Below are 20,550 nucleotides of genomic sequence, written 5' to 3' on the forward strand. Positions count from 1 at the left end.
GAAAAGCAGTGTCAGATTTCATACTGACAGTAGGGAATAGGGGTGGATCTTGGTTATAGGGGCAGATAAGTGGGATGCCCCAAGGAAGCATTGGGATCTGTTCTGACTACTTCCTTGACAACTGGCCATCTTTTCCAGGCTTTTGATTACATGATATGCTGCACAAATAGATTGTGTTCAAGTATTGACCTCTAGGATTCTGTAGGAATTCTGAGTTTGTCTTGGAAACCATGTTCTTTGCTTCATGGTAAAGTTTCAACCCTGCAGCTTGCTAGACCTCTCAGCTTGTACTCTAGGTAACTGCAACTAAATTGTTGGAGCTGACTTGCTGCTGAAAGTTTAAAAATACCATATTTTAGATGCTGGTAAACATCAGTGGCTATTTTAAATTAGAAGTCTTAAATTACTATTCCTCTGTGTTTACTCTCCTCCTGTTTTCAGTGACAGATATGTAGCCTTGAATAAAATGAGACATATGTAATGAATTACAGGTGGTGTAGGCTGTTGGGGCATTCCGTGGCTGATGGTTTGTCATTCTTTGTGTCATTAAAATAGATATGCAGATTAAAAACTGCAATGGCAGGATGGGGGGGGGGCATTTTTAGTGGTTGTCCACATAATGCTTCAAAGTAATAAAACTAGAATGAGAGAAGAACTCACGCCCAAAGAGTACATGCTTCTTCCCCAAAAATGCTTGTGTTGTGGTGACAAAGCAAGTGAACTCAAAGCTAGTTTGGCCACTTAATAGTGGTAGACTTGAACTTGCTGGGTGGTACTGGAACAAGACACCCTCCTTCACTATTATGGGAATAATAGTGACCAGCTTCACTGTAATATCATGATAGACAGAAAGATACTTAAGAATAAAATATTTTGCTCTGCACTCTTAATGGCTGCATTGAAATGGTAAGCAATAGGAATAAAGACTTCCTGTCATCTTCCTGTTGCGCTTTGTAATTCTACCTACCTGTAGCATTCCTGGCAAACTGAGCTGATGGAAGGACTCTTGTTTATGTGTCTGCGTAGCTCGTTGTTCAGTTATAGAGACCCGTAGACAAGAAATGAGAGAAGTTTAGTGTGTCCATAGAAAGAGCATGGACAAGAAGTTGGGTTTTAGACCAGTACAGCCTATACAGCAAGTGTAAGAAACCAAATGCAGCGCAGTTGCAGAATAAAAGCCTTGTCTGGAAGCTCCCTGAGTCAGCAGCTGTGGTCTGATACCTATATTCCTGTCTATGCTCTTTTCCAGACAAATAAGAGTACAATTTAATGGGACAGTTGTTGTTGTTGTTGTTCAGTCGTTCAGTATCTATATATAAATACGTTTTTCTCAGCTAGAGCCTTCTTGTCAGATTTCTGAAGTGCATTTCCTTAGTTGGAAGATGTGTGCCTGTTTAATATAGTTTTAAATGTGCGTGTGCGCACACACACACACACACACACCATTCAAAGTCTAAATGGTTTGGGACAGGTTACTTGAGGGACCACCTCTTCCCATATGTACCCTGAGATCATCGTCCGAGGCTCTTCTGTGGCTGTCCCTGCCAAGTAAGGTTGGAAGTTCGCTTCCAAGGAGAGGGCCGTCCAATTGGTGACACCTGATTTGTGGAATGCCCTCCCCAGAGAGACTTGTCTGGTGCCTACGTTTTATCCTTTTTAGTACCAGGTGAATATCTTTTTATTCTCGGAGACTTAGAAAGTCTTTTAAGAACTCTGGCTGTTTGCTGATCAGTTTGTGCTTCTTGAGAATTGATTTTTGTGTGTGCTTGATTTTATTTTCTGCTTTCTGTGTTTTCTGCTGCATTGCCATATTGTGTGTGTATGGTTTTTGTTTAGTATTTTAATACTTCCCCCATTGTAAGCAGCCCAGAGAACTCTGTTTATGTAGTAGTATAAAATATTGTTGATAAATAAAAAGGACATTACAATCAAAGAAATAAGAACAGAATAGTAACACACGCGCGCGCACAAATGTTCTAGGTACAGCAAAAGCAGGTCTGTAAACAGTGGGGATAAAAGGCCATGAAATATAAAATGTAGACTAAATTTAGCAATGGTTTTGAGATTATTTGTTACCTGTAGTATGATACTGATAAGTTTAGATCATCTAAAGTGGCTTTATATGCAGTTATTCTGCTACATATAAAGTCTACTGGTTTAGTTGATTAATCAGGATACATCCTGATTCAGGATTAAATATTGAAATTTGGCAGTTACTGTGCACATCACATGATATCATATTACAGGAGGTGCTCAACCAGAGCAACCTCATTCCCATAAAATCTAAGATGGCATTAAGGTTTTTTTTTGCCAAATATACATATGTCTATATCTCAGCTAAGTATTGTGATTGAAATAGCAGCATTGTATATGTGTTAGAGGAAAAGAATCCAAAATTCACTGGTTCAGTTAGGTGGCCAACACACTGATGATATAACAATTCGCATACTGGAACATCAGTTTTTTTCAAAAAAGTTTTAGTTATTTTTCTGGTTGGCAAAAACTATGACCACTACATTCAGTGTTCACTGTTCCTGCTCCAGTGGCACTCAAGTTGAATGATTTTACTGAAGCACTTCCTTGAGCATGGTGGCTCAGCCTTACAGCTGCACTTGATTTTTTGTTATTGCAGGTTTTGTTGATTCTGGTTGTGTCATTCACCTTTGTTGCTAAGTGTCCTTGGTTTATATGCAGCCAAGTTGGAGTTGGGACATTCTGCTGTGGCATCAGATGCTCATTAACCAGATGCTGGCTTGATAGATACTACTGTTAGTATGTTGGTGGTAGGTTTTGCATCATCATCATGGAAAATTAAACCAAGTTTTGTCTATCAAAATCTTGCATCTTGTCCTGACAGTCACTTTATTTTAATGTAAGAGATCATTCTGTCTCACGTTCCAGAGCGTTAGCCATATTAATCTGTTGCAGCAAAACCAACAGTGTTGTGGCACATTCTAAAGACTAATTATGGCATACACTTCCATGGGTTAGAGTCCACTTTGTCAGATGCATGAAGCATTATCCTCAGTTGGCAGCTATATATACACATGAATATAGAGAAAAAATGTAAACAATGAGGTCAGATGGAAAAAATGCACAAAAAAGTATGCGGCTGTTGTGTTAAAGCTTAAATGTATGCAAAGAGCATTCATAACAGCAGTAATTGATGGTGAAATGCACATCTTAGTATTGCTAAGGTAATTAAGACTTGTAGTGGGATAGGAAGTTATTTTCACGATTTAAACCATAGGTGATAGACTTGAACTTATTAATAAGTTCGTATTTCACAATTTGTTTGTTCAAGAATGGCCACATTCAGGTCAATAATGGTATGTCCTGGAAGGCTGAAACGTTCTCCCACTGGTTTCAGAATGTTGCCCTTTCTGATATCAGTTTCCTTCCATTTATTCTTTATGACAGGATGCTATCATCTGCCAGCAATACTCTACTGCTTTCTACATAGAGCAACTAGATCAGTCTGTCCAGAAGAAGAAATAGATAATAAATAAGGTCCTGGTCAAACATGCCTGAGCAGGAAGCTCCGTAATTTGGGTACCACCAAGAAAAGGCCCTATCTTCAATAGCCATTTACCTAACTACTGAGGTTGGGGTGTGGGGGGGCCCAGAGCAGTGCTGCTGAAGAAGGTCTTAATTCACAGTTAGGTCATGCCATTCTTTGTTCACTGCATGGATTTGATCATGTAGGTGCATGTAAATGAACTACATATATACATAGGTGCATGTAACTGAAATAATCATATATTTTTCCTGTATACCCCTGCCTCCCCTTCCTTCCCCTTCCTTTGCTTCTGTCTGTCAAATTTTAGACTGTAATCTGTTTAGGGCAGGAACCAGACCTCTTATTCTCTACAGAGTGCTATTCACACTGATGGTGCTATATAAATAATAGGTGCTTGCCTAAAATAAACTAATCTTTAAAGTACATGTCTTTTCTCTTGTGTACTTTGCTTTACACTGATATCCAAAAGCCTGATGTAATAGATAAATTACATGGTCTGTTCCGAAAAGCATGTGAAATATGGAATGTTCTGAGCCATTAAAATAACATACCTGAGTTGCTACGCATTTTTATTTGACGGTATGACGGAGGGGTGTCTCTCCTAGCAGCAGCTCCCTGTGTTTAAAGCTTAGGCAAGATCTCTGTGGCTTTTTAACCATTTACAAATAGCTTCTTTGGTAAGTGAGATTTTCACATATTAACTAAGAATAAAATCTCTGTGTTCTCTTGGCATTAAATAAGACTTTAAACATTAATCCACATTTATCTGATCTCCATACTATATTTTGGCCTAATGGTTTGTCATTACCCTTCTATGCTTCTTTGCAGTTGGCATGGAGGGCTTATGATCTTTTATATAAAAAGGTACCTGAGCTGATATCCATTGTGGTGATATGTTGGCACAGATTAATCTTTTTCTAGGACACAGTGTAGATTGTGCTAGGGTGGTACAATGAATTTTCAATGGGCATCTCCTTCCTTTCATTGCAGGAAAAGTACCCTTGAACATGAAAGCTAGAAAATTGTCTTCTCCCTTGTTAGAAAATTATTGAAGCATTCAGCACTCCCCAAAATACAATGATGCCTTTTGCAGATAACTGGCCTTTCAGAATGAGAAACCACTTATTAGGAGCGACCATGCTTGTGTTTCTTGTAATCTTGAGAAAAATCCCAGGTTTGACCCTGAGCAAAATGTGGCTGTTGTTTAAAGGATGCTTGTGATTTTGAAGAACTAGTAACTAAAAAAGCTGTATATGTGAGTCACTGCAGAAAGACTGTTGCTGTTTTTAAAAGGGAAATGTGTGATACCTGTCAGTTATTATTTTTTGTTACAGCAAAGGGCAACAAAGAAAGCTAGTGAGGCCTATTCAATAGTAAGATGGCCCTGGAAAGCCTTTCTTGAAATTCTGTTTTTGTTTGCAGGCTTTGGACAAATCTGTAAAGTAGTAACGTTATTGGCATACTTCATAGTGGGCTCGTGAGGTTGTAGGAAAATAGAGATTGTTAGAGTAAAACACTTTTTGCAGAAGCAGATGCAATCTACATCCAATAGGCTTCAGTGCTAAATCCCCTCATATTTTTAATAGTTTTAGATTTCTCCCTGAAATTGCTATAAATGAATAAATATAACTTAATAGGGTGTGAATCAGAAGCTCTGAAATTGCAATCTAGTTCTTTAGTTCAGAACCAAGTTCATATAGCCTGGTTTACATATAACTGTTAGGTCCTAGTTGCATATCGTGGTGTGTAAACAGTTTGTCAGGAGTTGCTGAGATCTGTGTCCAGCTGCTCCAGTAATGACACACTGAATTGCAGGTGAGAACTTTTCAGTGCAGCATCCTTGGCCCGGACTGATTCCACCTACCCAGACTGGCTATTGGGTCCTCCTGGATAGTATAAGAGGACTTCCTGTTCCAGAGTGTTGCTTGAGGAACAAGGTTTTCCTGAGTTCTGAGGCATTCCTGTATCTTAGGCTATTCTTTGGTCCTGACATGTGGCTCGCTTCTTGATCCTGCTTCCTGGTTTGTCTTTTAATTCTTACATATTCAGCCTGGTTACTGGCTTTGTCTTTCAACTCTGATCCCCTGGCACAATTCCTGGCCCTTTGTTCCCAGCTTCTGGCTCCTCTCAGACCACTGTCTACAGTGCAGCCTTAACACAGTTTAAACTACAGTTTCCTGTATAGTTTAACAAACCACAATATCAGTACTGAAGCCAGACCCACGAGGGGAGGAGAATGCACACAGGCACAAGGGCTTGTTTTCAGCCTAATAAACCATGGCTTATTGGACCAATTTCATTATGTCTGAACCAAGCTGTAGTCAGGGGTCCACAAATGTGCTTTCTGCTAGTGAGCAAATCTTTTAACCTGGTGCAACAAGCATTGCATGATGTCACAACCTGTCCTTTGTTAACAGGACTGCTCCCTGTGTCTTCATTCACACATGCATGTGAACTTGCATCCAAACGTGTATACAAAGAGCATGAAAATATTAGGGATTTTTGCAGAGGCATGGCACACACATAATAGAATATGCATTACATGAGATAGAATGAGGAAATTAGCTGAAGTACACTGACAGAGATCCCATTTCAAATTGTACAAAGTTTATTTTACCTCATGTTTATAGAAAGAAAATGATTGGCTAGTATACCACCAGCTGCTAGTCCTGAACCGGTAGACTATTCCTAACCACAGTGATAGAGAGAAAAGATGGAGGTGGAGAGTTATGGTTCACCAAATAAGGAATGGAGAGGGTGCTAGGGAAATGGTGAGGTGGTCTTTTGGAGGCCTAAGTGCAATGGAGACAACTCAAGTTCTAATGGCACAGGGTTGCCCATGCAAGGGACAGAACAGAGTGATATCAGGAGAAAGAGGAAATTAAGTCAGAGTAGATATATTGATTTACCTGTTTCAGAGGCAAGGGGAAAGCAAAAGACCTCATTTTCTTGTTGTTCACAGTATCCCTGAGTCTTGCAGAGTGTGGACTGTAATTCAAACATAGAATTAAGAGGTGAAGAGCACTGGAATAACGCCCTCCTGGAACCTTAACTAGCCCAAGGAAAATAACAAACATGGAGAAGGACAAGGAAACTGAGGAAAGGAGGGAGGGAAGTTTGTCTACCAACAAACTTAGTTTGTCTACCAACTTAGCTTTGTCAAGCTAAGTTGGATCCTGAGATCAAACTCAAAGAGGGACTAGCTTCAAGGGGACTTCGAGAGTTCAGCAAGAAACACCAAGGAGGTAGTGATTTTGGGTGTACCCAGGATGGAGTTAAACTAAAAATACAATAGCTTGAATTCTGGATGGATCAAAGTCTTCCTGAGGCTCCTGGCTCTTTGATTGAGTTAGAGCTGGTTATTTAGGCATTACAAAGCTATGCTTCCAAAGGTCAATCTAGAGGAAATTTCTAGAACAGAAGGGATCCTGGGGAGTAACCAGGTGTTGCCTTAAATGAATAGTTTATCTGGAGGCAAGGATGCTTCAGGATAGGAGGGTAATTCCCAGTAGGGCATTAGATTGGCCCGTTCAAGTTACCCATGTGGTTTGCTTGAGTAGAGTGGTAACTAGGAGGTCAGGAAGGCATTTGCGTTATCCATAGTTTCCACTGTTTACTCACATGGGGGCAATTCTTAGTAATGTGATTTAGGTAGAAGACACATAGATTGTGAACTTTAAGTAGGGTCAGGTGCTAGCCACCTGCACCCACCGTAGGACTCTCTTGCTCCCAGCTGCCCCATGCAGCCTTCCAGAACAATAAAACCTATTAGGTAACATGCTCAGGTGATGTCAGCAAAATACATAGGTACAAAAGCTATCACGGCTGACCTTCTCAATAGCACCATATCCAAGCTACATGAAGGTTGGGGGCACTTGTTGCTATTATGCTGCCTCTCTGAGGCTTTACACTGCTTTCCAGGGGTCTTTGATGCTCAGTATGATGTTGGGGCTGAGACTATTCCCTGAATTGGTGAATGTTAGGGTGAGTAGCAAACGAATTTTCGTTTGCTGTCAGGACCAGCCAGAATTTATGCTCCCCTTTATATAGTGGACTGTGATACATTGAGCACATTCAGACGATCATGGGAGCCAGTGGAGCATGGAGCCACGCTGCAGAGAGGGTTAAGGAAACACTCCCCCCTTCGACTGTGCAACCACACTGGGCAGGGCAGTTTACCTATCCTCCCTGAGGCACTCCCCTCTGGATCCCTAGCTGTTTCTAGGCAATCTTGGCCATAGAGATCTGCTGAGCAGAGCAGAGAGGTGGCAGCGTTTCCTGCCACTCTAGGCTCCCATCTCTGTGATTGGTCCCCATTACCACCTTGTGCTCTCCTCACAACATGGTAAGCCACTGCGGAGCCCTTTACCCTTACTGCAGAGTGTGGGTTACAAGGGTGGGTAATTGACCCATTGTGGGCAGGGAAAACCCCACCCACATGACATGTTAACCCCTTGTGGGTCGCTCTGGGAACTTACCTACCATGGCTTAGCATGTCATGTGAACCCAGCCATTGTTTCTCAGCAACAGAGCCCTGTTCCTCAGTATGCATCTCTCCTTCTTTCCATCCTCTTTCGGTAGGTGCAGGATGTGAAATCTGTGTTGTCTGCTCCCATTTACTGCAAGAACCTTAGTTATAACTGTGTTTAAATTATACACACACACATACACACATGCACAAACATGTATTTGTTTGCATGCACAACTTTTAAAAATGATCATTGTGTTAAGGCAGCTTCATTACATCTGCTGTGTGTTTATGTAGTTGTTTTGTTTTTGCATAGCACATACGCAGTAGTACTGGACTGTGGCGATCACCCATAAGCAAGACAAGTGACACCCCAACATAACAGGTCAGGGGTGTATGGCTAGCCTGTTTTACAATTTAACACTATCCTACAAACCATGGAATACAATACAGAATGTCTCAAACTATTATCCCTATGCAGGTGTTTGCCTACTAATGTGTAGGGAAAAAGTTGGGAGGGGAATATGCATGTGCATGTAAGCCCCAGCATCCCTGGCTGCCGGTTAGACATGTGAAGGTGTGAAAAGGGTTCTGTAAGCATGTGCAGCTGAACATGCTTACAGAGCTCCTGTGATTGCGAATCCTGCCATATCAGGGGACTTTGGGAGCAGGATGACGTGTGCACCCACATGCCCCTCCCCACTTTTGCCCGCATAGGGCTTCGTCTATAGAAGGCTAGGCTGATTAAACTTCCTTATTGGTCTGTTTTTTCACACATAATTGGAGATAACATTTTAAGCCTGGAATCAGAATGTTTTTGCTGGATTTTTTGCTGGATTACGTTTAAATAACTGAGTTAGAGAATAAGTATTTGAAGTAGACATATGTACGTATTAAACCTGTATTTTTATTCATCTTGACCTTTGTGTATCACTGTTTAGGCTAGATTGAGGGAACCAAACTAACAATTTATACTCTACAAAAGTTTTACTTGATTAGCCTGTTGAATGACTTCAGTTGCAAGCAATTGGCTGACCCGGTCTATGTGTTCTTTTCTCCTCCTTATTTTTCTTTCCAGACTGTACAGTTTGTTCAGGGAATTTTTGTTGAAAAATATGACCCCACCATAGAAGACTCATACAGAAAGGTATAGTATAAAGTGATACTCTCTCCACCCTCTTTGAGACAGGGTTTTCCATTTTCACTTGGGGTAGAATTCATGCGCGTCTCCCCGCAGCACATGACCGGTGCCAGTAAGGAACACATTCCTGGTGGTGCGTCGCTACTTCTTCTGCAGAGGATGACCATGCGATCATCTATCTTGAACTTATTTTTTTCTTAGAAATTGCAGGGGTCTGATCTGGATTGAGACCATGGCACACAGGGAGGGGGGCCCTAGCCCTTCCCCATGCCATTTCCCCACCAAAAATCAGATCAAACGAGCTATTTCCCCGTAAAGGTGCTGTTGCAGCAAATCACAGAAACAGCAGGAAATAGGGGGAAATAGCAGGTGCTAGGGAAATTCTTGGCAGGAAAATGTTATGGGAGGAAAGAGTCAGGACTGCCACCCTCTCCCCACATAACCGCAGTCTCTGTCTGGATTGGGCTTCACTGTGATTTCAGTTTCTAAAACAACCAAGTCCAGGACAGATGACCATGTGTTAAATATATTGTCTATCCCAGGCCCCACATATCACCCAAAGAATTATTGTATGTGATAGGTCTAATGTCATGCCCTACAACTGTTGTTGTTGTTCAGTCGTTCAGTCATGTCCGACTCTTCGTGACCCCATGGACCATAGCACGCCAGGCCTTCCTGTCCTGCGCTCTCTCCCGGAGCGTGCTCAAGTTCATATTCATTGCATCGGTGATGCTATCTAGCCATCTCATCCTCTGCCGTCCCCTTCTCCTTTTGCCTTCAGTCTTTCCTACAATACATTTATAATAATAAGCACTGAGTCTTTTTTTAAGCCTTTAATGGTGCTTGTCTTCTCTCTGTCTTTCAGCAAGTGGAAGTAGACTGTCAACAATGTATGCTTGAAATCCTCGATACAGCAGGAACAGTAAGTGCAATCTATCATGAAATATGAAATCCTTAATATTTGAAGAGGGCCCTAAGATTATAAGAGATGATTTTAGATTTAGAGCTTTTAGGAGCAGAAATGCTGCTGTTGCTGCTGCTGCTGCTTCTTCTATTGTGTGAAATGCTGTTTACCTTTTTAATAATGTCTCACAAAGAGTACATAAATGAGTAATATTTCTTGTCTTTCATAAAATACCCCTGTTCAGACTACCTCAAGCTGTACAACTATATTTTGCAGTTTTTACTTTATTAGGAATAAACTGAAATTCCATGTTGGGAATTTGGGTCGAAATACAGAATTTCAATAAGGTGATTTTTAATTAAAATGTTATTGCCGGAATTCTGAAATATTTAACAGCTTTATTTAAACATTACTTTAAAGTTGACTGTGAAAGCGTGTGTGTGAGAGAGTAAGAGTGTGTTCTACTAAGGGCACAATCCTATCTAGATAGGAGGCCACCTATCCAAAGCAAGGCAGGAGAAGCACGGGGGATCGTTCCCTCCACGCCTCTCCTGCCCTGCTAGTTCTGCTAGACAGCCAATGTCGGCTGTGTAGCGGCAGGGGGGCCTAGCGGGAGAGGAGGCTGCTGTACGAGACACATAGGCTGTGTCATACATGCAGATCCACTCTCCCCGCCCCGGAATAGCCCAGCCCCTTTTCAGCCGCTCCGTGCTCCTCTTCCGAGTGCAGAGGACAGGGCTTCTCCGCGCTGTCTCAGAGGCAGTGTGGACGTGGGGGGAGGTCGGTTTTCTGGGAACCAACCTTGGAGCGCTGGCTCCGAGGTCAGTTCCAGGAAAACAGCATATCCTATGGCCGTCTAGCTGCTGTCTGGCAGCCATAGGATTGCTCCCTCCATAACTTAAAACATGTACCACATAGTTGCCACCTTAAAGTGAGACTGTACTTCTTCCTGGCTTCGTTGGTAGCTATTGCTTAAAGCAGGGGATGGGAACCTGTGGTCCCCCCGCCACCTGTGTCTTAAAGCCTGCAGTTGTTCTTGATAGTCTCAGATTATTTCTCCAAATCTTTCTGCCTCTAAAGCCTGCTTCACACCTTACAGTAGATGTGGGCTTCCATTATGGATTTAGTATGACATGGCTACGCAGTGTTTTCAGCATGTATGTGCTGTGATTGGCTCAAGCTCCTAATGAATGTTTTCTCACATATACACAGTACTGTGTGCATGTGAGAAAGGGGGATAAAATGAGAGAGAGAGAGAGAGAGAGAGAGAGAGAGAGAGAGATGCCTTTCTCAGTAGAAGCTGATGCACACGTGTTGTAAGGTGTGATGCAGGCCTTTAAGTAGTGGAAAAACCTCACTGTTGGGTTTTTGTTTTGCTTTTAGTACTGAGTGGCTTCTTCACAATTAAATTTTCATGCTTCTCTGGATTTCTGTAAGATCAAAGAGTGGAAAATTCAAGTTAGCCATGACATGTTTTTGTCACTGCATAAACCTGAGTCTCTTATTGTGTGTATACGAAACAGCTAATTATACTTAACAGCTAATTTTTTTTAAAAAAAATGTTTGATTACAGGAGCAATTTACAGCAATGAGGGATCTCTATATGAAGAATGGTCAGGGGTTTGCACTAGTATATTCTATTACAGCACAGTCTACATTCAATGACTTACAGGACCTGAGGGAACAGATCTTACGAGTCAAAGACACTGAAGACGTAAGTAAAGGGTTTTTTTTTCCCTTTGTGAGCCATTGGAATCTTGCTCTAACTAAACAAGTCAGAATCTGTTTTTGCACAGTGGCTATATGACTGAAGAACACTGTTCTAGAATGTTTTGTATGATGCAATGAAATTCTCTGTTTAGGTATTTGAGAAAGACCCTTCTTTATTCATATGGATATTACTGAATAGTTAGTCACCAATGTCCAGCATCCTGAACTGGGGCTGAACTCTGGAAAAGTTTGAGTCCCAAGAAGTGGTATTTTTATAAGCATACTATTGCTTATGCACTGACACTTAAGCTAGATCCCCCCAACAGTAATTCCCAATGCAATAGCAGTACATGTTGCCAGATTTTTAGATGGCTCAGTAGCTCCCATTGACCTGATTCACATGACACAACAGTCCACCATGGCTTAATTTACACATGGGGAGTGTTGCGTCATGTCAGGTGCCTGTGGCTGCCATTTTTGCATGGCGGGTGCCCGTCTTTCCGTGGCTTGTGTTATGCAAACTCATATAGCAAGGATTGCTTGAGGGTTAGATAACCTTCAAATAATCTTAAAACAAACCATGGGTTATTTGAGGGTTCTCTAACCCTTAAACAATGCTTGCTGCCTGGCTTCACATGACACAAAAGCCACAGCAAGCTGGGTGCCTGCAAGCACCATGCAGAAAGGGTGCCTGTGGGCACGTGGCACAATGCAACAGCCTCTGAGGATAATTAAGCTATGGTGGGCTGTCATTTTGTGCGAACCAGGTCATTATAACTTTCTGCTAAAGATGGATTTTGTGCCTCTTCAGTAGAGATGTAGTTTCTAGTTACCATTACTGTTTGAATGGTAATGTATCTAATAAAGTATTTCATTGATAGCAAATGCGTGTATTCAAAGTTTCATGGCGTTTTGTTAATACTCCAGTGTTATTAGTGGGCTAACTTAATTTTGTCACATGCTATTTTAAATGTTATACATAAGCAATTCTCCCCAAATTTTATGGGAATGTAGTCCTCTTGGTTATATTACCCACAGCCTGTGGAGAATAACACTTCCAGAATATAGATTAATGATACATAGTTAAATTCTGTTCCATGAAGAGAAAGTGTGTTATGTCTACCTTATTTATATGTTCCCAAATGAATTTTCTTCATATTCTTGGTGGCATGTAACAGAATCTTGTCAAGACGACTACCTGCCTTGGCCCTCTTGCTTAGATTTGTCTTTGTATCCAACCTAAGAAGCAATCCTGTGCTCCTTGGCAGGGCAGCCAAGGTGCCATTGGATGCAGCAGAAGTGTTGCTTCACTGGTGAAGAAGGTCTGCTAGACTGCTACCCAGGTGGCACTTCTGCTGCTAGAGGTCCTCCAGTTGTAATGGTGGAAAGCTTTGTCAGCAGGAGCCAAAGTGGGGTATTCCAGGGGTGTATTGCAGAGGCCATGGAACTACAGGATCCTAAGCCTTCCTCATTCCCCTGACACCTCCCCCAAACAGGCCCTGAAATTACACCAGCCCCAGAGCTGCTGTAGTTAATTCCCTCCCATTGCACTTAACAGGGGGGATGAAACAATAAGCAACTGAAAAAGATGGTGAGGGCACCTCTGGCCCCACTGAGCCTTTAGATGAGTGGATGTTCTCTTCCACGGAATCTCTTCCCCTACCCTATATAGGATTGCTCTGTTAAATCATTTGCCCAGATCCATAGAGGCAACATGTAGCACAGCAGAGAATTGAATCCAGTTGTATGTATGTGCTCTTACCTTTGCACCATCCTTTCTCCAGCTTCTATGTATAAAAACTTCGATATGCATTTTCATTTGCATCAGTATTAATCGCTATTGCCTAGAAACTTGACCTTGGCAAGCAGTGAGCAGTTATCAAAGTGCCATATATTTACTCTGCCAGGCTTCAAAACGGCATCATAGCCATGTGCTTTTAATAAAGCCACTTATTTCCATGTCATGTGCTAAAACTGGACTTTGTGCTGTGCAGAATCCAAAAGATGATGCATTTTCCCTACTGTGGAGTTTTCCACCAATTGTGAGGCTGTTCTTAAACAGAGATGCATTGCAGTGCATGTCTCTAAATGCCCCCCCAATGTTTTTTAACCATGTGGAACTTCTACCATGATAATAACAATTACTTTATTCCAGAGGTGATGGTTTTGACAAAACCAGTCGGAAACTAGAGAATTATTGCTGTGTCTTGATTGTTTCAAAATTCAGAGGAAAAGTGTGTTTAACACTTGTGGCCAACTTTTGAACACTCTGGTTGTGTGAGGCTTTGACCGAAAAGGAGTGCTAAAATGCATTTTGCACTTGCTTATCAGAAGTATCAGTTCCTGTTACTGAATTTGGTTTCTTTTTGCATAGGCATTAGCATACTGCAACAGTCTGGCTCCTTTCAATCCACTTTTGAAGCCTTTTGCATACTATTCTCTATTCAATTTCTTGCTTAAAAATTCCTTTTCTTTCTTTCTTTTATGCAATCCTTCTTTTATGACTCCTGCATTTTTCCTGCATTAACCATGCTCATTTTGTTACAAATTCTACATATGAGGGCAGAGGAAATAACTTGTTACATTCATTACATATAGCCCCCTAGATTTAAAAAAAACTCCTAATGCTGTTTGTTCATTTATTTATTTGATTTGTACCCTGCTGTTCTACCAAGAAAAATGGCACTCAGTTGTGTGTGAAAGTTTGCCTGTTGGCAGAGCTGAGTCCTAACTGGCAGTTGGCTCGCTGTATGTTATCTGACCTTCTCATCAGGGGATTTCACCAAATGATAAATGGAAGAAGCTGCACCTGGATAAGTTTTGGTGTCATATTCCATCACACAGCTGTTAAGTGGGTACTGTGCTATAATCACTACTGATCACTGTGTAATCCAAGCTGATAGGCTTTGTACTGCATTATCAGTTCCTTGGCATCATTCATGCTGTAGGTTGTGTTCTGAATAGATGTGAACAGCATCTGTTAAGAGCAGCCCAGCTCAATCAGACCAAATGTCCATCTTGTTCAGCATTCTGTTTCTAACACTGTCTAAGGGTGGAACTACACAATATATGTAGTACTGTGATTCCCCCCCCCCCAGCTTTTTTAATGCAATGTAGCTGCTGCAGATGCATTTGGAAGCAGAAGACCACCATCGGGGGAGAGGAGCTTCTTAACCCTTTCCCCTCGTGCCATTCTTCTACTGCAAGTTGCATGTCTTCTTCCTAGTGGCATTAAAAGTTGGTGATGGGGGTACGTTTTGGAGGATTAAGAAGCCTCCTCCTCCCATGAGCTGGTGTTCTGCTGCAAATTGCCTTCTCAGTGGCAACATTTCAATATTGTTGTGTGTTCTTGTTTTCATATTTATTGCTGTCTACCGCCTTCAGGCTTTGCTAATAAGCTGGGATATAAATCTCAATTTAGATAAATAAACGTGGGTAAAAAAAAAAAAAAAAAGAGTGGGAACTACCTATAATGTGTATTTCTGCCCTTCGACACTGTTGAGAACAATATGTGGACTAGATGATAGACCAGATCCAGCAGGGGCTGCTCTTCACAGTTACTGTCATGCCAGCTGTGGATGCTGAAAACATCCACTAACAAATCTAATGTCCCTTTGGATTGTTGTGCTAGGGAACATCAGATCTAGCTTATTCCTTTGACTTGGTTGGGGTGTTTCCAGGTGGTGCCCCAATCAAAATGCACTGCACAGCAATTCTGTCTTTTTCTGCTGAACTGATTTTTTGTGGAAATAAAAAAGACAGAAGTTGTAGGAAAACACAGGAAAGTTACAAGTGGAAGATGGCATTGTCTGGACTCTCCATAGAATTCTGTGAACGAAGCACAATGATTTCATAATAAAAGCCTCCTCTAGAAGTACCCTTGGACTCTTAGTTTCATATTGGATTATTCCAGAAAATCAGTAAACAGACATGGCGTGCCTGTCTAACTCATTGTATTAAATAGCCATTAATGAAGGCTCACCTAATAGATGAGTAGGTAGCTGGAACCAGGGAGTGGAGGAGAGGAGATCTTAGTTACAGTGAAACATAGCTTAGTTGCATCTTTCTATTCTTCTTCTTTTTCTTTTTTTTTACATCTTTGCTGATCATTATCTGTCACTTCCTTTTTTTTCCGTAATGTTTTTGATGCTGTCTTTCATTTAACTACCTACACATTTTTCTAGTAAAACTAATCTTCTTTTAGGTAGGGATTATGTTCTCTCAAAGCCTGATTCTTTTCTTAGCATTTAGGTCAAAGCACTGTGATGTGGAACTGGCTACATTGCTTGAGGTGACACTTCTACCATATGATAGATTATGAGAGTTATTTTGGAGGCTTTTCCCCTAGTTCCTGTTGTTAACCAATTTTTGCCTTCAACTGGTAACTTGTAGATCTTACTGTGCTAAATGCTTTTCTTGTAGTAATATGAATAAGATTTCAAGGAGTCTTGAATTACTAGCTCAGGTAACTGTGGTTTAATTCATTTTAACCAAAGTACTTTCTAACTTGCATCTTGAAATTTGAAATTTTATCAAACAATAATTTGTTGATAGGTTTATTGAAACAAAATGGATATCAATACAGAGCAGTTAAGAATATCTAAACCTATACTGTTGTTTGGTCAGCCTTCTCTTAAATTCAGTACCTATTCAACGTTACCCATTATGCTTTAATTCTGAGCAAACGTATGCAAATTTAAGCAATACTAAAATCTGTGGATTCGCTCATGTCCTAACCAGCTTGCTTAGAGTCAGGAGTGTAGCTATATTTTCACTGCTGCCTTTTTGAGATTTTAAAAAATATAATTATACTACTTTTTCATGTCAGAGAAGATAAAATAATTTGTGTTATGTGCATGATTTTATGCTAAACATTTCTACCTAAGTAAATATTTCTTTTTGTAGGAGAGGTTTGGCTTGCAAAGGATTTATTTGTACATCTTGCAAAATCACAGGCAAACTATCCCCCACCCCTGAAATTTAATATATTTTGGTCACCCTTGAATTAGGGTATTCAGAAGTTTCAACAAATATTTTAAAAATGTTTTGAATTTACCTGAGCGAAATTTGGTTAATAACTAGTTTTACACTGCCAAGTTTAAATATTAAAGTTGTGTAAATTTTCCTACTCTGTGTTGCTAATTATTTATGAAGGGAAGTGTATGGTGTGCTTGCCTTCTGAAAAATGTAGACTCAGACAACTGAATGGTGTGCACACCCTTTATCAACAGTTTGCTGTCTGTAGTGCTTTTAGATAGCTCAGAGGAAATGGGCCGTGTGCATATGCGCGCACATGTGTGTTTAGTGTTTATGATTAAGATCTTAATGTGCAGCATGCTGCCAAACATGTCTGTCTAATTCCAAATAAGAACATAAGCTTGGGTCCAGACTGAGTTAGTTGAACTTGGGTCCCACTGAAATCAGTGGGACAAGTTAGTCTTAACTTAAGTCCCATTGGTTTCAGTGAGACCTACATTCAGCTAACTTGGCTGGACCCAACCCATATGAATTGCATTGCTGGACCAGACAAAAGGCTAATCTAGTCTAGCACTCTGCCTCCAACAGAGTATTCAGCTAGCCAGATTTACAGTCAAAATATTATAGAAACCGCTATCGCCAGTTTCACTCCTATCATCTGGTAATGAGACACTTCCCTTGAATATGACTGTTTTGATTTTTGCTTTTACAGCTAATAACCATGACACATGAATGCATCTAATTCTTGTTACAGCTATTTAAGCTAGTAGGCATCACCATATCTTGTGTCAATGAATTCTATTTTAATTATGTGTTGCATAATGAATGCTCTTATTAGATTATAAGCCTTCAGATCTTGCTTTTATCTCCTGCACACTACTTAATTGCCAGAGGCACTTATAATTGTGGTGGTGGTGGTGGTGGTTTGAAGCATCCTTTTGTTTGTCCTTAAGGATAGCCCCAAATTCTACTACATTGAAAGAGTGCAAGAAAATAACTACAGTTTCTTATGCACACCATTCATAACTTAATCAAAGTTACATAACTATTAAGCTGTAGATGGAAATAGGTCTGAACTCAGACTACTGGATTGCTTTAGAAGTAAGGATTTATGCATAGCTTTTTTTAAAATAAAAGTTTTTAGGCTGCCTTTAAGGGTGGAGCTATCCCAAATTGGCATACAAGACAAAAGAAACAGTAGAAAACAATAACTTTCAATAAAACCAGTGATTTACAAATAAAACCAGAAGCCCAAAAATTAAGAAAAAGCCAATGAGAACAAGTGAGTACTAACCTAACAGTGTGAACCTATATATGTCTAGTTGGAAGTAAGTTCCATTGAGTTCAGTGGAACTTTCTCCCAGGTCAGTTTTTATAGGATTGCAGCCTAGATGCTGGGAAAGATGGAAGGCAAAAGGAGAAGTGGATGACAGAGGATGAGATGGCTAGATAGCATCACCGATGCAATGAATATGAACTTGAGCACACTTCGGGAGAGAGTGGAGGACAGGAAGGCCTGGCGTGCTGTGGTCCATGGGGTCACAAAGAGTTGGACACGACTTAACGACTGAACAGCAACAACCTAAGCTTAGGAAACAGGACTTCTTACGCAACTGGTCCTTTCCTGGTTGGAGGCCTGCTTGACTGTCCTCTGGGTCCCATTGCTTACCAATTAAGTCTTAATCAAACTCCAGATCCAAACATATTCTTATGTGCAAAAGATCTTGCCTTAGTTTAGACCAGGGGATTAGAGTGGGGCCTTCAGGTCCCTTCCAGGGGTACTAATATGTGAATACTTTGCTTTAAAACTAGACAAATTCATGGAGGTCATGTCTACCAAGAACAATAGGTAATGATAATAAATGACGCCTCCATGCCTGTAGGAATTCTATCTCTGATTAGAGGTGGCTATCTTGACATTCTTGTGAACTTCCCAGAAGCTAGATGATCCCCAAGGGTCCTTCCACTATGACTTTCTGAATGATGAGTATCTCCATTCTCCCCTGCCATTTGTTTTTTCAAGCTTGGGTCATCAAATCAGAGGTATTAACTTCACTACAATGTTACAAATATGTAGGCGCAGGGCTCTTTGTGCATTTGTGTTCATAGAGTCTCTTTTGCACGTTTTGTGTCTGTGTTGACTGGCTAAACTGCCCCAAATGGGGAAGTCCAGGCAAATCCATTGACAAAAACACGCACCATTGATTCCTTGCATTTCATGACTCAGCAGTGCCATTTCCAGAAAGGGGAGGTATTTAAGCAAATCAAGCCACTGGGGCCAACATACGCAACATATTTCTTAGGAAGGGATATACTTCCTTTTGTCTGAATTAAGTTTAAATTGAAAGGTAGCTACTGTCTGTCCTAGCATTTGAAATGTCAGCTCTGTGTTTTTTCTAGAAACTGGCATTAGGGTAAGTGCTTGGGGAATTAAATCATGTATCAATGAACTTTCCAAACCCATGATATCTTCATTTGTTTGATAGTTGCCATGAAACTGTTTAATTATCAGTGCTATGTAGTCATGGTAATGACAAGGTGCAAAATCGTTTGTTTGCTTACTTTCCTGCATGTACCTAATGCATAATCGAGTCTCTGATCCACAAAATGTACTCTGGAGTTTTACTCTGCAGGGAATATAGGGATTTAGTGCATGTACAACATAGATCTGTCCTAAAGTTTCTAACTGTCCATCCCCCCCCCCCCCCCAAGATGCAGGACAATTTATGCCATAAATTTTATGGAAACTTGAGATTCTGTCATATTTTTCAAGACAATGAAAACACATTTTCAAAGTTTTTGGATTTACAAATTAAAATTCCGTGCATTTTAGCTTCTAAAACATATTAATCAGTAGAAAACAGTGCCGTGAAATCAGTCTGTTAAACAAAAACATGGAAGCTGTGAAACCAATACTGTAGAATTCTTTCAAGTGTAATGCAACAAAACCTCATCATGCCTAGAGATGGCTAAACTGGGCTAACAATTGTTTTTGCAGTCCAGTCCAGATTCAGCACACTGTTTTGAGGGACATTTATTAATAACTCTCTTATTTTCTCTGCACAGGTTCCCATGATTCTGGTTGGCAATAAATGTGATCTGGAAGATGAACGTGTAGTTGGCAAAGAACAGGGACAGAACTTAGCAAGACAGTGGTGTAACTGTGCCTTTCTAGAGTCATCTGCGAAGTCTAAAATCAATGTTAATGAGGTAGCTATTGGTTGATCTTTCACAAGGAAGAATAATGGGCTTTGTAGTCTTAAGTGTTTTTGTGTATGTACACCTTCTCCTCACATAAATATTTGTGTAATCCTACTGTATTGGCTATTTGCACCTGTCAAAAGCCTACATGTTGGTGGTTCCATTCTGAGGGATGCTTTTCATGTCACCATCATTGCTGTTTTAGTTACCGAATTGCATTATTCAGAAGTGAGACTTGCCCCCACACAAATGGCCAGAGTAAAGCACAAGAGTCCGCATTTCAGAGTGTCTGTATTCACTTAGTATCAGATTCATTCTGCTATCTTGTTACCTAAGAGAAAATTAATCCTTTAACTGAGAGTTCTTCCCCAATTCAGTCTCACTGCTGCTTTTACTTTGGATCTAAAAGTAGTGCTTGAATGCTTTTTGTCATATTTGCTTGGTGAGCACCTGTGTAAATAGGTGTGTCATGCACTGCATTTTAATCTCGCAAAGCCCAGAATTCAAGCTCAAGCTGTGTCTCTTAGAAATAGAATTGCTCAGTTAACTGACAATTGTGCAGATTTCATGCACCTAAATGAAAGGGAGAAATTGGTAGGCATTATGGCATAGACAGATCTGTGCAAAAG

At 40.7% G+C, this 20,550-nt stretch overlaps 1 protein-coding gene across 14 annotated transcripts in view; it reads left to right on the forward strand.

Annotated features, from left to right (window-relative positions):
• Nucleotides 1-20,550, forward strand: part of RAP1A (RAP1A, member of RAS oncogene family) — a 137,832-nt gene that overhangs the window by 107,256 nt on the left and 10,026 nt on the right. For all 14 annotated transcript variants that reach the window (XM_084853440.1, XM_084853436.1, XM_084853438.1 and 11 more), the window contains 4 exons: nt 9,067-9,135; nt 9,995-10,051; nt 11,607-11,747; nt 19,787-19,930. In XM_084853440.1, the coding sequence (XP_084709566.1) occupies nt 9,067-9,135; nt 9,995-10,051; nt 11,607-11,747; nt 19,787-19,930 (411 nt within the window). The remainder of the gene's footprint in view (nt 1-9,066; nt 9,136-9,994; nt 10,052-11,606; nt 11,748-19,786; nt 19,931-20,550) is intronic.

The sequence above is a fragment of the Heloderma suspectum genome, chromosome 4, assembly GCF_057233095.1.
Source record: "Heloderma suspectum isolate Gila_16-S chromosome 4, 16-S_ref, whole genome shotgun sequence".
In the NCBI taxonomy this organism is placed as follows: domain Eukaryota; kingdom Metazoa; phylum Chordata; class Lepidosauria; order Squamata; family Helodermatidae; genus Heloderma; species Heloderma suspectum.